We start from the raw sequence: 19673 nt of genomic DNA on the forward strand, positions 1-19673 counted from the left end.
AACAGAAATCATAAAAGAAAAAGAAACAACTACTAATTTTAATTTCCATACCAAAACAAATTTACCTGTTAGCATATATATAAATGAATAAAAGCAAGACAAATTGTATTTTATAAATATCAGTATTTATTTAATTATTCGTTTAATTTCCAAATTTCTAGTTTTTCACACACTTCCTTTTTTCACACTGAACGTACCTTAAATTTTTCTCTTAACTAGTATTACCACCTTATTACGATTTATAAAGGCATACTTTTAGTGCTGTATTTAGATTGTTTAATTATATTATTAATTAGTATAAGTAAATAATTTATAAACATTTATTTTAAAATGAAATAACAGACGCTTACGTTTCAATTGCATGTAAAAGTGGGAAAATACACATATTAACATTGAACTGAACGTATACGGCGGACCGGCAGCACTGTTTACGTGGCAAACGTCAAAATCCGTATGTAAAGCAAATTGGAACTGCTGCTCTGACGTGGAAGTGACATTTTTTCTCAATTTCTTTATCGGGTTTAAATGAAATTTAAACATACTTATTGTTAACTAATAGTTAAAAAACCAATTAGTGTGTGAATCAAATAAGAATACTTCAGGGTACTTACATTATTTCATTATTTTCTAAGCAGTTTCGTGACTTAACAGGCTAGAAATTAAAATAACATTTACCAACAAAGTGAAGTGAATGCAGTGAGAAAGTTCAGTTTTTCTGTAGCGAGCACCAATTCACTATCCACACACTTCCATTACTTCAGCGAGTACAGATAGAGGTAATTGTAATAAATAACACTCAAAGAAAAGAAAAAACATGAATCCGAACATGTACGGAGCGCCACCGCAGCAACCACAGTATACACCAGGCTGGCCACCGGCTACACAACAACCGATGCCACCAAGTGGGGCACCGCCACAGATGGGCCCACCAGGCGCTAGTTATCCACCCAACAGTATGCCACCCACATCAGCAGCATCAACACCTGCTGGGCCACTTGGTGCACTGCCACCACAGCAAAACTACGGCCAAGGACAACAACCAGGGTTACTCAACGGCAACTACCAACAACAGGTTTGTATAAGAAACTTATAACAATATGGAAATCAGTTTAAAGTAGGTTTAAGTGATAAGAATAACAACAACGCGCATGTAAATCGTACTTTCGGGTCAACGAAATTAAAAGTGATAAGGCCACACAATATTCAAACTAGTGTTTTTCCGCATTACTTCCGCATACTTACTTGCAGTGTAATACATTATTTATTCTTGTTCTTATTTTGCCTGCAGTTAACGAATTCAATGAGCGGTTTATCCATGAATGCAACGAAACAGCCAACACCCGTACCTCCCCAAACCAATACTCCATATGCGAACGCTAACATAGCAAGTGCCGCTTTCGCCACACCAAACCCTCAAGCCGGCGCTCCAGACGCGCCACCTTTATCAAATGGACCACCAACTAACGTGCAATCCCAACAACAACCGCAAGTATCAAACGCTAACAACAACTTCATTTCGGGTCCATATACAAACGGACAGCCCGCTAAACAACCGCAAACGCAACCACCACAGGCACCCACTTCCATGTATCCACCGGCACCAAATACTTCAACGCCGCCAATGCAATCCGTACCAGGAGGACCCAATCAGATGAATGTAAATAGCGCAAACCTACCAGGCTTGCCACATATGCCTCCCAAACCGGTATGTTTAATATGGAAATACAATTTTTTGTAATTTTAAAATTATACAAATTACGACTTTTTTACAGAGTGGTATTGTGCCATTGCCAGGACAACCACCAGTTGCAGCAACACCACCAACTTCGATAACTGGTGGCATGCCACAGTATCAACAACCCGGCGCACAACAAATGCCGCCACGGCCTGGTCAAATTCCACACCAAGCCATGTCGCAACCGCTTGGACCGCCGGCCCAACAACAACAGCAAACAATGTTGCCTGGTCAGCCGGGCATGCCGCCTATATCCACAGCAGCAGCATTACCACCACAGCCGGGCATGCCGCCAATGCCAGGCTATCCACCACAACCGCAACAGCAAGCTTATCCACCACAAACACAAATGCCGCAAAGGCAACAACAACAACCCGGTTTTCCCCCTCAACCACAACAAACTGTATATCCGTCTCAAGCTGGACAGCCTGGCTATCCGCCTCAACAACCCGGCTATCCGCCGCAACAACCATTACAAACTGGTTACCCCGGTCAAATGATGCCGCCAACACAAGCTGGTCAACCACCAATGCCCGGCCGTCCTGGCTATAACGTAAGCTACATTGATTTTTGCATATTGCTGATGTCTTAAGTATAATGCTATAATTGTATTTTTTTAGCAACCACCAGCACCAGGCGGTATGTACCAACAACCACAACGCCGTCTCGACCCCGATCAGATGCCAAACCCAATTAGCGTTATTATCGAAAATCAACGTAATGCTGGTGGCGCTTTTGTCACCAATCAGCCAGGTCTTCTGCCGCCATTGGTAACCACCAAATATGTTGTGCAGGATCAAGGAAACTCATCGCCACGTTATGTCAGGTAAACAAATACTATAACATTTTATATTTTTGTGTAAATTAAATATTCTCGAATTCTTAAAATATATATATATATGTAGATCATCTTTGTATTGCATACCAGCAACTGCTGATTTATTGAAGACAACTGCTTTGCCCCTAACACTACTCGTTTCACCAATGGCGCGCACCATTGAGGGTGAATATGAGCCGCAAATTGTGAACTTTGGTGAATTAGGACCAATTAGGTGTAATCGTTGTAAAGCATATATGTCGCCAAACATGCAATTTGTCGATGCCGGTCGCCGTTTCCAATGTCTGATGTGCAAGGTAACCACGGAAGGTAATATATATTATTGGCGCTACAATTTGCTATTTCGCACAAACGTACTTATAACTGTAATTTTGCTTGATTCTGCAGTGCCAACTGAATATTTCCAACATTTGGATCACACTGGTCAACGTGTCGACAAATATGAGCGTGCCGAATTGGTTTTGGGCACATATGAGTTTTTGGCTACCAAAGACTATTGTCGCGTAAGCAAACTCTTCAACTTTTTTTTAGCAACAAAATATTATAAACACCTTTCTTCTTTTTTTTTTTTTTGTAGAATAATACACCACCTGAAATACCAGCATTTATATTCGTAATTGACGTCTCTTACAATACCATCAAATCGGGTTTGGTACATTTACTGTGCTCGCAAATCAAGCAGGTGTTGCAACATCTGCCGGTGGATCAGGGCCAGGACAAATCGAAAATGCGCGTTGGTTTTATAACCTACAACAGTACTGTGCATTTCTATAATATAAAAAGTAGTTTGGCACAACCGCAAATGATGGTCGTCGGCGATGTGCAGGTGAGTTGCACGAAATTGTAGCAATAAAAAACATTTAACTTTTAAATTCACTGCGCAGGACATGTTTATGCCGCTGCTCGACGGCTTTCTCTGTCATCCCGAAGAATCGGAGGCTTTGATTGACGCCTTAATGGAACAAATACCGAAAATGTTTGTGGATACAAAAGAGACAGAGACCGTTTTCTATCCAGCCATACAAGCTGGTCTCGAGGCCTTAAAAGCTTCCAATTGTGCAGGCAAATTATTGGTATTCAATTCTACACTACCAATTGCTGAAGGACGCGGCAAGTTGAAAAATCGTGATGATCGTAAATTGCTCGGTACTGAAAAGGAGAAAACAGTGCTCACACCACAATGTTTGTCGTACAATACATTGGGACAGGATTGTGTACAGAATGGTGTATCGGTCGATTTATTCTTATTTAATAATTCGTACATAGACATTGCAACGCTGGGACAGGTAGCGCGCCTAAGTGGCGGTGAAGTCTACAAATATACATACTTTCAAGTAAGCTTTTTGTTTAAGCGTTTTTCTTTTAAAACATTTAAACACATACATATATACCGGTTTATATTAGGCTGACCTAGATGGTAATCGCTTGATTGCGGACATCATTAAGAACGTATCGCGCCCAATTGCTTTCGATGCGGTGATGCGCGTGCGCACTTCGGCTGGCATACGCCCAACCGATTTCTATGGACACTTCTACATGACTAACACAACCGATGTGGAATTGGCTAGTATAGGTGCGTTTATTATAAAATTTTACTGCGAACTTAAAATATTTCAAAATTTCATGTATTTACCGTTATTCGCTAACAGACTGCAATAAGTCCGTTGCTATTGAAATCAAGCATGACGACAAGTTGCCACCTGAGGAAAATATATACATACAAATCGCACTACTCTACACATCGGTTAGCGGTCAACGGCGTCTACGTGTTTTGAATTTAGCACTTCGTGCCACAACAACAATTGCGGATGTTTTCAAATGCTGCGACTTGGATGCCATAATGTTGTTCTTTGCCAAACAGGCTTGCAGCAAATTGCTAGAGCACACACCGAAACAAGTCAAAGACAATCTGATAAATCGTTCGGCACAGATATTGGCATGCTATCGTAAGCATTGCACTTCGCCAACATCGGCTGGTCAACTTATACTGCCGGAATGTCTGAAATTATTGCCGCTCTATGTGTCGTGTCTGCTGAAAAACGACGCCATCTCTGGCGGTTCCGATATGACGCTCGACGATCGCTCGTACGTTATGCAATTTGTACAGACCATGGATTTGAATATGTCTGTCAGCTATTTGTATCCACGTTTCATTCCAATACACAATATCGATATTGATGACAATGAATTGCCAATGTCCATACGTTGCACACACGAAAAGATGAGCGAAGACGGTGCCTACATACTCGAGAATGGTGTGCATCTATTTGTCTGGTTGGGTCAATCATTGCCGCAAACCTTCATCCAACCACTGTTCGGTGTGCAATGCACACAACAGGTGAATGCCGAACGCTTTGCCATAACTGGCGAAACACCGTTGGCGCAACGCGTGCGCAATATTATCGATACGATCATGAAGGAACGCACCAGAAATATGCGGGTAAGTAAACATGTCTGTTTGGCAATTTTTGTGTGTACAGCATTACTTAAAAGCTTAACTTCTCTTACGTCTGGCAACAGGTAACGTGCGTGCGACAAAACGACAAACTGGAATCAGTTTTTCGTCATTTTCTGATCGAGGATCGCGGCACAGATGGCTCACCCAGCTATGTGGACTTCTTGTGTCATATGCATAAGGAGATTAAGGATTTGTTAAGTTAGCTTGTGGGTTGTGGTAAAAGTAGCAGCTGCAACATGTCGCAAAGTGGGAATGGTGACAGACAGACAAACACAATGTATAACACAACCAGCCAGCTAATGTGCCGTAGCTATTCCCAGAATCGTGCACGGTTGCATCGGCTCTCTCGTAAACGTTGGTAGTAGCTAGTGTTTAATAACACACACACATACACATGCAAACAAACAAGCAAACAATTATACTTGAACGCATACGCATACAATAGACAGTTCCATATACTTATTGCAATTTCCACATCTACGTACATGCATACATATAATTATATAACCGCAAAACTAATTTAGTGTATTTTTTGTTGTCATTTTGTATGCTTAAATAACATTTTGATTTGGTATTTGCATTATTGCTTCCCTCTTTTTCTTTTTTGCATTGTCCAATCTTTTGCTTGTGGTCTATTATTTTCCGTGTAATTTAGGTATATATATATATATACATAATATTGTGCAAATTTTTATTATTATTATTTTTAAAATGTTAAGAAAGAGAAGATTATCATATTTGCAAAATATATACGAAAATACGAAAATATTCAATTAAATATGTAATTTTATTGTATTATTAAAACTGTTATAATGGCATATGACAGTTATATTTGAAATTAAGCGCAACTTTTCCATTGCTTACACATCAATTATAGTTTTATGGGCGTAAATAAGAAACGTTTCAAATTTGGACATGTTCAACTTAAGTAAAAAACATTAAAATTGTCAATGATAGCCGGTATTGGAAAATTGGTGAAAATGTCAAAAGTACTACAAATTTATTAGCTTCCGTAGTTAATTAGACTATAAAGTTGAAAATAGCAATTTTCCAATTAAATTTGAAACGTTATGGCGCTGTCGCGCTTAAAAACATAAATTGCATAAAATAATCAATAAATATTAAATTAAAATTTAACCCTACTAGAATTATTTTTACATCTAAATAATGGATTTCAAAAAAATTGGCAACGTATAATTTAGTTGCGAGTTATTTTGATTAGTGGCCAGAGATAAAAATTATAAAACTTGTTTCGATTTGAAGGCTGCTCTTACGCAAACATTTCACTGCGTTGACTTGAGCGATCACTAAAGCAATTTTGATTGTATACACGCTAACAATAGGTAGCTCTGCAGTTCCGGAGAGTTTTTCAGTAGCAAGCATAGAAAAATATATGCTCTTCACTTAATACAGCTGAAATGAAAAGCTTGAAAAATGTATAAATTACCAGTCAGTTACAGTGTTTACTGTACACCTCCGAAGTTATGTTGCTCTTATTGTTGTTACAGCATAGAGTATGCTACAAATGCAGTGCTGTATGTTGCGCAGGTAAAGTAATGGATGCAACTAGCGTTGGTAATGGCTGCTGAACATACTATTAGAGGTTATGTTACGATTGCTTGCTACAAGAGTGAACCAGCTTATATTATTTTATTATATATTTATGTAAATTAAATATATTGTAAAAAAAAGTTAGATATAATCCACTCTGCATGTCTGGCCAAACCTACGCTCCAATAACCGTTGATACGGCTTCTCTAGTGCACTTACTTTTGTTATGATCAGTCAATTTTGGAGACAATCTTTAAAGTTTACCACAAACCATAGTCATAGTCAGTGTACCGGCAGCAAAACTAATCACATCTTTAGTTGTTAAAACTCTAAACTCATGTCAGCGTAAGACCGGTCCACAATGTTGGCGCGCCATATCTAACTTCTTTGTTACTAAAAGTGTTCTTTATTTATGCTATTTTTAATTCAATCATTCATTATACCCTAAACAGAATATATGTATATTAAGTATGCCACGAAGTTTGTAACACACAGAAGGAAGCGCCGGAGACCTAATAAAGTGTATACATGCATATATAAATAAGCAGCGTGGCGAGTGGCGTCAATTAGCCATGGCCATCTGAAATAGAAAAACAAAAATATTTTGCCAAAATTCAAAAATTCATAACTTTGTAACGATAAGGTACACCCCTTTGAAAATTTCAAAATTTCTTCAAATATATTAGAGATATAATATAAAAAATTTTGAGTGCAAAATGTTTCCCGCGATGTGTACAAAATTTTCCAAAATTCAAAATTTTTTTTCAAAACTACTTTTTCTCCATACCTACCTGAAAACTCACCAGCGTTCTTTGTTTAATATACAGTAGTTTCTGAAATATTAAATAAATAAACGCATAAAATCGGGAAAACAGTGAAATTTTCAATTTCGTAGAGCGCTTAGAAACATGTTTTCCAAATTTTTTCCTTTGGCAGAACTTTGTTTTATGATAAGACAAAATTTTCCACCAAAATTCATTCGAATCGGTGGTTGTTCAACTATTTGTCGATTTGATATGGAATGACCCATATATATTATACATAACTCTCATACAGAGTGTTCATAATGAAGTGGTTGTATGGAAAACTTTTTTATTTGACGAGATATTTTCACCAAATTAGGCATATATCGTTTTCCAAAGGAGCGCTACAATCTCCGAAGAAATTGTTTAGATCCCGCCACTATAGCATATAGCTGCCATACAAACTGATCGTTGAAAATCAAGTTCTTGTACGGAAAACTTTTTTATTGGACGAGATATTTTCACCAAATAAGGCATATATTATTTTCCTAGTGAGCGCTACAATCTCCGAAGAAATTGTTCAGTTCCCGCCACTATAGCATATAGCTGCCATACAAACTGATCGTTGAAAATCAAGTTCTTGTACGGAAAACTTTTTTATTTGACGAGATATCTTCGCGAAATTTTGCGTGGATTATTGTACAAGCCAACGATACAATATTCATATATAATATATATATAATTTGTTACATATATATGTATGTACAGCAAAATGTTGCCTAAATCAAATGGTAAAACATAACTTGCCTAAAATGATAATCGTTACTATTTAAGCGCTGCAAAGGAAATTGCAGCAAATTAAGAAAATTTACTAGTTTATATAGTGTTTATAATATGTGCGTAGACCATTCAAATGAAATTTTATTATTTAAAATTAAATTATTTGCCCTAAAAACATTTCGCTAATGCCGAGACAAGACAAGTTTATTGCTCCATTTATATTTTCAACTCAACGGTTATATCATTTGTTACTGTATTTGTGAATGCATTGAGTGGCTGTATTGGCATTAAACAGTATATGAACATACATATATGTAGGTATATATGTACTGAGATATACATAAAGTTATATATATATATATATATATTTAGCTATATAAACAAGTTTTCAAAACAACTGCGTGTCTGCGTTGCAAGTTTCTTTCATTGATTTGTGTGTAGGGGTGTGTTTGGCTATTGTTGTAGTGTTCGTGACTTTTACAAAGTGCACATATGTATGCTTGCAGTTGTAAATACATAACTATATATAAAATAAATGTTTTCACTTATTTTACATTAACCCATAAAAGTACTCCAATGTCATTTACATATATTTCAAGTTAAAATATGAATTTATTTAGAAAATAAATTGTATATACGCTTAAATTTAACTACTTTTGAAAATGGAACAATTTTTTTTCTGTTACTTTAAGAAAAAAAGTGCTCAAACAATTTAAAAATTATTTTCAACCAATTTGAAACGGCGCTAAATGAATTATTAAAACAAAATGGTCGAAAATAATGTATAAAAATTGGCGTGTTATACAAAACGACACGCGCCGTGGCTGCAACAAAAACTTTAAACAGCTATCTTTCAATATAAGTTTTAGTTAACAGCAAATTATTATTCAGTGCTTGATTTACTAATACATTGCAGTTGTCGTTATTCGTTCGTTACATAATATACTCAATTGTTTTCGTATTTTTAAATATTTTCTTATATTCACATTTACTTTGCAATAACTATTCTTAACATTTTTGTGGCTTAATACACAGAGACATTGAGATAAAATCCGCAGACGTTTAGAATTGTATTTCAATTCAAATCACTCAAAATCGTATCATGTATACCAAATATTGCATCTGCAACTTTGTAACAAAGTTAGTAAGAATATTTTACAAAACAAAAAAGCACATGATTTCGAGCTTGGCTCACCAAATGCTAAATTTTTAATTTAGTGATGCCTTTGTGAAACTCAAACTCTTTTTGCGATATATATATATATGTATGTAATATTACCTATATAAAATGCCTATTGTTTTGTGTTGTTATCTATGATTTTATTACTCTTGCAATTATCGTCTCATTTTTTTTTTTTTTTTTTTTTGTCAAATATATGTGTTGTTTATTACCAATGTTAATATTATTTACTCCTTTTTAAATACTATTTATTATGCAATATTACCTCTCTAATTTTCTTATTTTTCCATTATTTCAAAATTGTTATCTTTTTTTTCTTTATATGTGTCTATGTATAGCTGTATATTTTTATTATTATTATTTAAATTTTTTATCTTTCACAACAATTGTAAATAATGGAAAAGTATATGTATGTAGTAGCATTTCGCAAGAAAAAATAAAATACATCATATTATAATATAAATTTATGATAGTAATTATTTTCATATGTTAGAAAAATCCATTTGTTGGTTTTTGTCTACTAGATTTTTGTAAACTATATTGTGTATGTATGCTTGTATATATATAAAAGTGGCATTGGCAGATAGCGTGATTGCTCATCATTCAATCCCATAATAATTAACAGGATCTTATTTACTGAAAGCCATAAATACTGCCCAAAGTATTTCGTTTGCGTTCGGTTTGGCCGCCTCCGCTTCAAAATCCAAGTCCAATAATTCACGCACACGTTTCATGGCCAATTCATAGTCATCATCATTTAGCGGCGCAAATGCATTCTCGATTACATCACTAGCATGCGCCAAAAATATTAAGGCCAAAATACGTCTATCCATGCGTTGTGGATCGTTGATCCATTTGGAAAGTACGGCGTCTTGTATCTGTGTAGAATACGAAATAAACATATACATATATGACAGATGTTATTTAAATTTAATCATTATAAATAATGTGAACCTTTTTCACTAAACGACATTTGACCACATTATCGCTTAGCGGATGTGTCGTCATATCGAAAAGTAGAAAATTTTGTTTCTCTGTTGTCAGCACGCCCTTTTCCACTAAATTCTTTGCCAAACGTTCACGTACGTTTTTCAATTGATACCGCAATTTCAAGGGATTCCATGTTTCGCCTAGAGTTTAAAGAAAATTGTTAATTACGATTTCATTTTTGGTGAGCCTTCAATTAATTACCACTCAAATATTCTATCCAACTTTGCACAGTTTCTGGTGGATCTGTTTCTTTAATATGTTTTAACGCTTCGTCAAGTAACACATCACCGGTCGGCTGATCTGATTTCAATATGAGTTTTCTACAAAAAAACAAATAAATTAAATGTTTGTGTTTTACAGTATTTACCATATTTTCGTTTATTATTATTGCTTTACCTGGAACACAAACCGCGGCGACGCATACCCGTTTTCTCCATCATCACACGACCGCGCAAACCGAGTTCAATGAGAATGCAGCCACGTAGACCGCTCGATATGCAATCATTCCAAAAAGATGTGTATCCCTATTAGACGAACAAGCATATATTAATGGATGAAAAATGGAAAATATAGAGCACCAAACACATTTCAAATAATATCAGTTTCAAAATAACAAAATGTATATATGTATGTACTATGTAAGAATAGATTTCTAAGTGAGTCGGCGTCCGAGCAAAGCGGAAGTAATTTGGTGATAAGAAACGAAACCATTGTTATTATCACAATGTTCGTTAAAACACAAAAAACTACTTAAATTAATTAAAATGTGGTAGCCTGCACAAGAGGTATTAAAATGATGGAAACATATGCATACGTACACACATATATTATATATGTATGTGCATATAAAAATAATATGAAATTAATTATTTTAATAGTTATTTTAAAAACAATAATTTATTGCCTTAATGGGACACCTTCCACTCTTATCTAAAGAAGTAAATTGAAAACCCCGTAAGTCGTGGCACATTATCCATTATTCCAAAAATTTCATATTTGAGGAGTGATATGATAGTTGTGTGGTTTTTTATGATACGCGAAATACTTGTTTTATGATAAGAAAAAGTTAATCGTTTACTTGATAAATAAATTACTTTGGACATCAACTATGTACAATGTGCGTATATGTCACAAATTAATATATATATATAGGTGTAATATCGTTAAAAAAAATTTTTTTGCTTTAAAACAGCTTTTTGATTGGCCTGTCATTGCGGCCAAACGCCGATTAATAAGAAAACGTTTATATATGCAAGTATTTTAGTAGAATCGCTAGAATAGTCGCTAATAGTTTTCTTATAATATCTATAACGTGATTTATAGATATACATATTTATATTATGATTAAGTTGAATTAACATTTAATAGAAGCCACACAAGAGATGTACAAAGATGCATTCCATCACAGTGAACTTCATATAAAAAAAATGAAAGGGTGCGAAAATGAAAACAAAGACACAATATGTGCCTACGTTGAATGTTAACACACTTAATAAACAGAGAGGCAACTACAAATACAAAAATGTTCCGCCACCGCATCAAATGTTAATGAAGGTAGCAGAAGCTCGTCATTGCCATAACAGTTTGAAAAGTAAAGGCAGATAAATAAAAAACGTCAATTCTAAGTGAAGAACGTGTTCTTGGTACCACATCGTAGAATTGAGCTTTGGCTAACTTGTGTTGGTTAACGCCTAATGTTTTGGTCGTAACTTAAATTTTGTAGTATGGTTTTTATAATACCCGGACTTGAATAATTTCGGCATATGCAATAATTTTGATAGAATTCCGAAAATGCTACACAACTATTTACCTCCTTGTCTTTTAAGCCCAACAGCAACACCTCTTCCATGAGTGTTAAACGTGTCTGTTTGGAATCTCCATCATCTATATTATCCTCTTGGTCTTTATTACTATTATTCAAATCGTTATCGTCGTCCGATGTATTTGCATTTAGGCCAGCGGCACCACCTTCAGCTCCATTATCCCGTGTTTTAACGGCTCGTCTCACCAAACCATCACTTCGGTTCATTTTTTATGTTATATTATTTATTGGAAAGAGTTCAATTTATTCGCTATTTACTTAATTTTTTTCCTAGAAATATACGCAAATTTTATTTGTCAGTGCATTCGTAAGTAATTGCTGAAGTGGCGCTCCGCTACGTTTTGCTTTACACTTTTTCTTTGTTGCTGTTATTACTGTTCCTTCCGTTTCTATGTTACTTCTGTGTCACTTCACTTCACTGTAGCAAGTTATAGCTATTTACTTTTATTTAATTATTATGTGCAATATAAATCCTTTTTATTTTTGTAGAATGGCTATAAATTTGCTATGCACTTTGCAGAAAAACACAATTTTACGATTTTTTTACCGATATTTACGATTGGATAGAGGAAAAAATAATTTTCGTCGTAAATTTTCTCCTCCTCTAATTTCTGACATTTCCTTCCACGACAGATATCTTTTTGACAGCCAGTAATGCCAATAAATAAACAAAGACCTGACACAAACAGCTGTGATGGTTAGACAATTTTAACGTCTACTTAGGTTTGCTAAAGCAGGTGTATTGTCAATATTACCTCTAATTTCGTAGTACATGCAATATTGCAAAAAACAACTCCATTTAATTTTATCAAACGTGTAATAAAATAAAAATATACTATTTCCATAAGAATAATTATTAATAGAAATATCGTTTGTACGGCACCACTGCATTCCGCCAGTGTTGCTTTCTTTTCGCAACATTTTTGCCTCTAGCTGTCGCTGCATTACGAACACTACTGAAATCAACATAAATGTTTGAAATTGAAATTTAATTGGTGTTCCTGCTGTTCTAAAATAACTTTTTGCTAAGATCCACTAATAATTAATCTTTGGAAATGTATTTAATATCGACGGGGAAGACTACTGTGCTTTCAGATTTTAGTAATTTAGATACAAAATCTATTTATCAGCATGCAAATGGAGAAACAACGGATTTTCAGTTTTACGCCAGACAGCGTATTTTTCTGGAGGTGAATAAAAAGTCGGGTCTGGAAATTATGCGAATTAAGGATAAGGGCAATAACAGTAAGCATACTATATAGCATATAAAAGTTTGTTGTCTACCAAAATGTTATAAATTTTATATTAAGATTTAGATATTCAACGAGTGCGCAAACTAAATATCGGAAATGTCTACAGTGTCGCTTGCGCAAAGCAATCGCTGGAAGAAATGGCTTTTGGTGGAGTAAATGGGCAAGTTAGTATATACAATTATAAAAACACTGAGCTGATACACCGTTTTAAAGCCGGTTAGTATAAAATATATTCTAATTAAAATTTATATTCGTTTGTTAATCTCTTATTATTTATATAGATAATAATCGTAATAGCGTTTTGTATTTGGATTACAATGGCACGGATGAGTATATATCTTCTGTGTTTGAAAATGGTCAAATCAACATATACGGAACAAAAACAAAGACAAAAATCGATAGCGTAAACATAGATGGCAAGTAAGTAAATACAAGGCTTTATTTAATTCTATTATAACTTGTTCTCCTTAGCTCTACTCTGGCACGTTTTCATCCTACCAAACGTTTTCAACTTTCAATAGCATCATTTAAGGGCGCAGTAACAGTTTACGATTTGCAAACTAAACGCAAAATATTTAATTTAAATGACGCACACACTTCGCCTTGTCGCGATTTATGCATGTCCGCTGCAACACCCGATTCTCTAATAAGCGTCGGTTACGATTGTATTGTTAATGTGTTCGACACGCGACGTAGAACACCACAAATGAAACTAAATCATCCTCATCCACTGTCAACGGTGGCAATGAGTGGTTGTGGCACATACTTTTGTGTGGGAAATTTAAAGGGTGAATTGATTTCATATGATATACGGACGGTTAAAAAATGTTTAGCCACGAAAAAAGTGCATGATTGCTCTATTACAAGGCTATCATTTGTGCCGCTGCCTGAAGACGACGGAAGCACTACCACAAGTTTCAGCGGCATATTAGCTAACAATACTGGTAGTCCATCGGATAATATTGGCGAACAACAAAAATCGACCGCAACAATGCGACAACGTGACTCCTTTTGTGATTTCCTAGATTTTCAGGCGAATAAATTAGATCGCGCATCGGCTCGTTTCACAATGCGACGCGACAGTTTTGATTGGGATACACTTGGACGCAAACCCAAAACCGAGGATACACGTCCAACCATATCGAAACTGAACGGGAGCAGTGAAAACCTTAATGAATCTGCTGAAAAATCGAATGAAAACATTTCCAATGGAAAATTAAATGTGAGTTTCGATTATGTAAATACACGGCGTAAGAACTTTGAGGACGGTAAAAAACCATTTACGGGTAAGTTTACATTATAAATAAAACTAGCTTTCTTGATTAAATAAACTATATATTCTGCACTCTTAGTAATATCTACAGCTCCACTACGCGACCGGAATAGTATATCAAAAATGGTTACTAATTTGAAACAAATTGAAGAAGAGGAATTCGCTCACATTACACAACAAAACAATGTTAGTCATGACAGTGATAAGGAGAATCCATCGAATGCGGAAATGGATTCCGACGCCGATGGTCAACTGCGTAAACCGTTAAATACATATAATAGCACACCAATAGATAACATAAAATTCAAAAAACTAGAACATATAAAGTCAGAAATAATCAACGAAAATAAGCATGTAGAAACTGTAAATACTATTGAAAATAAGCATGTAGAGGCTGTGAATATTACTGCCACACAAGGTGATATTTTACAGCACATTGCAAATTTGCGCTTGGAAATGAATACGCGATTTCAAAAACTAGAATCGGAAATAAAATTTAACGCTGAGCAAAATAAGTGGCAAATGTTTACGCAAATAGCTGACATTTGGGCACGTCAAATGAACACTAGTGAAGATATACGTGATGCGCTGAGTTATCTGCTGCAAACTGATCCTTTTGTCAACGAATTTTTGCGTTTGAAAGATGAAAACGAATTATTGAAAGCACAGCTACAGCAAATCATGGAAAAAAAGTAGTTAAATGCCTTTTTCATAGTTGAACATTTCGTTGAAAAGTAAATTAATAAAAAAAAATTTATTTTGATCTCCAAGATCTGTAGAAATAAATATAATGTAGTGAATTAAGAAAACGCACTGAGTAGAAACTTATTAAAACGAAATTGTATTTCATTTATTGCATAATTCCACGCAAAAAGACTTTATGCTGCCAAAACAAAAATCATACATGTAGAAATAAAAATTTACTAACTAATAATTAAATGTTTAACATAATTGTATACTTTATTAGTGCAAATATAAAGTTTTGCCAGTTAATAAATTGAGTTTTAAAAAATTACTGCAAATATTATACACATCAAAATTATTAAAAATCATATATAAGTAACACAAATTGTGTTCCATTTCCATTACTTTCATTTATGCCTTGTTATCCAAGCAAGCCTGGTCGATAGTTTTCATGTCAACCTACAAAAAAAAAAAAAAAACAAGTAAAACTTGTAAAACTCTTTGCATTTGTTTGCAACTTTTAACTGTACCGATATAGTTGTATTAAAATTACTATAGTCAACGATATAACGCTCATTACGTGAGTCATAGTTGATAATGTTAACAAAGCGCTGTCCCCAGAAAATATCTTCACATGGCACGTAGGAAGTGCGTGCCTCCGTTACCATAGCGGTTGCGGCAGAACCACCAACAATCGACACATACAATTCAAATTGTGCTTCATTCAAATCTTTAGCCGACTTCAAATAGTACAAGGGGCTTGTCTCATCTATGATGTGGCATACAATTTCTGGCCATACAATAATTTGCTCACCGTTGCCATCCAATTTCAGTTCAGTGCGTGTTTGCACGAACTCACCTTCGCGTGTGCTAAAAAAAAAATTATTCAAATAGGCGGATTAAGGATATATTTCAACACATATGACAGGTAACAGGTCTTACGTTTTGTCCATTATGAGATATACGCGTATCTTCGACTCAATGACTTGTTGTTTGCGTGGATCGCAAACACGAAATAAGAGACAAAGTTTGCCATCTCGATAACAAATCTGGAAAATACATAATTCTTTCTAGCAAAACGAAATACTAGGCGACATTTTGAGTGCAAAACACCGAAAATTTCGCGAAATTTAGATTTTGTCAAATTTTTTGTTTACTTACCACCGCTTTGTCGCTAAATTTCATTTTAGTTATTTGCTTTGCTGGCCTTGCCGTCTTTGCATATACCATGCTGACGAGCATCCCTTCAATTCCAATAGCCATTATCATTTGCATTACGAATAGGAATATAGCTTCCGGACACTCGTCGCTCGCATATTTCTCACCAAAACCAATTGTGGTCTGTGTTTCCACTGAATAAATGATCATCGAGACGAAATTATATACGCCCTTAATACATGGTTCCTTGCCCTCGCCCAAACGCTCGCCGGTGACTTCGTCAAACATTAGATCTCCATGCGAATAGGCAATCATATAATTGAGCAAGGCGAAGAAGAACCAAGTGAGGAAGTAAGTTCCAATAAAAATTGTCAGCACAATTTTCCAATCTAGTTCAATCTAAGCATATACACACATATGTATACATATATATACTTATAATCTTTCTTTTACTTATAGTGTTAACTGCTGACCAATCGCAACTGAATTTAGTTTTCAAAAAAAATGCAGTGAAATTTGAAAAAATGTTGCACTTGCTTTGCCGGGAAAACAGTGCAAATGAACATATCGACTTTGAAATATATTTATATACACGAGCAATGCAGTATGCAGTGAATGGTGGAGCCAAATTGTTGTATACTACATACATACATATATATACACATCCTTTATGCATACAGTGCCTCTCAAACTGTATTATTGCAATTTTAGTAGTAATAAGAAGAAAAAACTATGAATTAGTTGTTAATCGTGATTTATTGCAACAAATGACATAACTTAACGTTAGTGCAAATAACTGTATACATATTATTTGAGTATTTGTGATTATATAACTTGGCTAGTATTAAATAAATGCTTGGTTTCAACGAAAACTATAATATGTACATATGTACTTACATATATACAAAAGTGCATGCACATAAAATCCTGGACATATGTTTAATACATACATACATACATATGTATATTTGTACAATGGTGACTTATGTTATTTTAGTTATTACTATTCAATTTAATTTCTGTTGATGCAATTTGTTATGGCTTTCAGCCGTGCATACAATTTTTAAATGCGAAAATTTCCATTTGTATTTTTTTGCTTTGTGTCCGAATAACTGTATGCATCATCTTCCGCATATGACTCTAAATCCGATTGTTCGAAACTTAATTTAGTTGATGCTGGTGTTATTGTGTTGTTCATATTTGAAGGTGCTGTTGTAAGACATTTCTTTGGGGTTAAACGTGTTAATGCGCTTACCATTGTGGTTACCAAATCTCTAACATAGCGCCACGATTTCTGTGGAATACGCCGAAAACTGACATTTTCATGACCACTTTTCTCTATGACACGATGATGACGATGTCGCGAACACATTGGATCTACATTAATCTGTATGTTAGAATTGCAATGGAGTACGACTAATAAGTGAAAACCGATAACTTACCACTGTAACGGCAATCACGATTCAATTCAATTGTACTACCAACCCAATCGCTTGCGCAAGGCACACTGAAAAGATTAACGGCATATTAGAGAATGCATGTAAGCATTAATCTCGTCAAAATAACAGTGCATTATACATATGTTTATATGTATATGCAAGTATACAAATTTGAATTCATAAATCAATCTAAAAATGTCCTACGTCCAATAGTTGAGTAAGTATGAAATTTAAAAGAACGCGCCAAAGTCTACAAACTAATATTTGCAAAACTTCTCAAAAAAGTGAAATGTTTTTTCTTCTATAAAAATGTGCATATTTTGACATGTAGATGCATATGCAAATAGATAAACCTTGAGTTGAATATAATAGTCACTAGCGTGTTAGCTTCGCGGCAGGTACTCCAGAAACTCTAAGGCGATATACTGCAAAATCATTCAGCAAATTCAGCCGATTTTATTTTTATCTAACTGCTATTCACTTATACTTTATTATCTTTGTAAACACTAACTTAAAAAAAAAAAACGAAGCGATAATATGTGAGATTTTCGGTTGCTGCTGTTGATGCCCACTTTGTCTTCGACACAGCTTGTTCTAAAAAACTTGAATGACATGACTCACAGTCAGATAAAAAGATTAAGCACTTGAATTTAAATTCAAAAATGCAGACCATAATTTAGTTAGAGCACTCAGGTCGAACAAAATACATACACGTATATAGAAATACATACATATATACATACGTATATACTTATCATGTTTATATGTGCACAACTAAATCAACTTAAGCTACTTTCCATTAATTAAAGCATACTCACTTATTAGCACTTCTACTTATATGTCCATCTAAATCGCTTTTCTTTCGGCGCTGCACAACTGGACTCTCTGGATAATAGTCGACAGAATCGTTGATGCGCTCCTTTTCTTCAGAACGCTTGAGTGATTTGGGTTCAATCGGTCGCGGTTTAACCGGCATCGATGTAGATCGGCGTATTTGTGGACTATCAACTTGATCCATGTCTTGAATACTTCAGCTGTTTATATAACAAAATGTTTAATTGTCCACCCACCCACTCAAGCTGTGATAAAGCTTCAAGTCCAATTGAAGGCAATTAAATTAAATAAGTTATAAAGACGCACAGTCAGCACTTGCCTTGCTGTGGCTGCTGCTTCACGTTGTTTGTTGTTGAAATTACAAATGCAAACTAAGGTCTGACAAGATTATATTTGTCTTCAAGACTTACTATTCGCTTTTGTTGATAACTAGATTATTGTGCTTTGGCAAATAGTATTATCTAAAAACTTGAATATATAGAAAACTCAAAGCGTGCGATTGATTGTACCACTGTACATACATTAATTTGTACCGTTTTAAATAAAATAAATCTTGGAAATTCTTTAATAGTTTCGAATAGCAAATAAGTTATTTTTTATTTATTTTTAAACAATATTTCTGTAATTTTATGTCCGTATTTTATACTCTTTGCAGTACCGCTGTATTATGCACTACAAGTAGGTAAACATCGCTTCTGTTTTGATGTACTCGTATTTATGTGTATGTAAAAGTCAAAATAGTGTTACATCTCTTTGTCATATTAACACTTTTTTAAAGCTATAACCAAAACAAAACAACGAAAAAATACTAGTAAAATGAAAAAGATTATTAAAAGCGTATTAATTGCCATGTTGCCACGTGTTGTATTATTTTAAATTAACGGATATACGGTACATTCCAACTTTTGACATTTTCAGGTGTAGCACTTCCGCAA

The 19673-nt window shown here is 34.7% G+C and overlaps 4 protein-coding genes across 5 annotated transcripts; 2 read left to right on the plus strand and 2 right to left on the minus strand.

The window, feature by feature from the left end:
- Positions 1–458: 458 nt before the first annotated feature.
- Positions 459–6168, plus strand: Sec24CD (Secretory 24CD). The gene is made up of 11 exons (XM_014231479.3): positions 459–1072; positions 1289–1705; positions 1773–2288; positions 2356–2561; positions 2641–2882; positions 2961–3076; positions 3151–3399; positions 3458–3907; positions 3978–4146; positions 4223–5013; positions 5094–6168. The coding sequence occupies exons 1-11, from the start codon at positions 815–817 to the stop codon at positions 5232–5234; spliced, it is 3555 nt and encodes a 1184-aa protein (XP_014086954.2). The 5' UTR covers positions 459–814; the 3' UTR covers positions 5235–6168.
- Positions 6169–8687: 2519 nt separating this feature from the next.
- On the minus strand, positions 8688–12713 carry sau (Golgi phosphoprotein 3 homolog sauron). The gene is made up of 6 exons (XM_014231385.3): positions 12645–12713; positions 12086–12367; positions 10672–10799; positions 10477–10595; positions 10240–10415; positions 8688–10163 (listed from the first exon to the last, which is right to left on the minus strand). Exons 2-6 carry the CDS (start codon positions 12302–12304, stop codon positions 9915–9917), a joined length of 891 nt encoding a protein of 296 aa, XP_014086860.1. The 5' UTR covers positions 12305–12367; positions 12645–12713; the 3' UTR covers positions 8688–9914.
- Positions 12714–13019: 306 nt separating this feature from the next.
- Grip71 lies at positions 13020–15645 on the plus strand. 2 transcript variants are annotated; one of them, XM_036366389.2, is made up of 5 exons: positions 13020–13342; positions 13408–13566; positions 13632–13770; positions 13822–14636; positions 14715–15645. In XM_036366389.2, exons 1-5 carry the CDS (start codon positions 13153–13155, stop codon positions 15317–15319), a joined length of 1908 nt encoding a protein of 635 aa, XP_036222282.2. In that variant the 5' UTR covers positions 13020–13152; the 3' UTR covers positions 15320–15645. The 2 variants fall into 2 exon arrangements, with proteins under 2 accessions (XP_036222282.2, XP_014086966.3); XM_014231491.3 differs by having other exon boundaries at positions 13021–13342; positions 14703–15645.
- On the minus strand, positions 15558–19131 carry Irk3 (Inwardly rectifying potassium channel 3). Its single transcript, XM_014231492.3, has 7 exons — positions 18723–19131; positions 17908–17972; positions 17721–17842; positions 16469–16864; positions 16250–16356; positions 15838–16177; positions 15558–15766 (listed from the first exon to the last, which is right to left on the minus strand). Exons 1-7 carry the CDS (start codon positions 18920–18922, stop codon positions 15719–15721), a joined length of 1278 nt encoding a protein of 425 aa, XP_014086967.2. The 5' UTR covers positions 18923–19131; the 3' UTR covers positions 15558–15718.
- Between the last annotated feature and the right edge of the window lie 542 nt (positions 19132–19673).

This window comes from Bactrocera oleae, chromosome 3, assembly GCF_042242935.1.
Source record: "Bactrocera oleae isolate idBacOlea1 chromosome 3, idBacOlea1, whole genome shotgun sequence".
Taxonomy (NCBI): domain Eukaryota; kingdom Metazoa; phylum Arthropoda; class Insecta; order Diptera; family Tephritidae; genus Bactrocera; species Bactrocera oleae.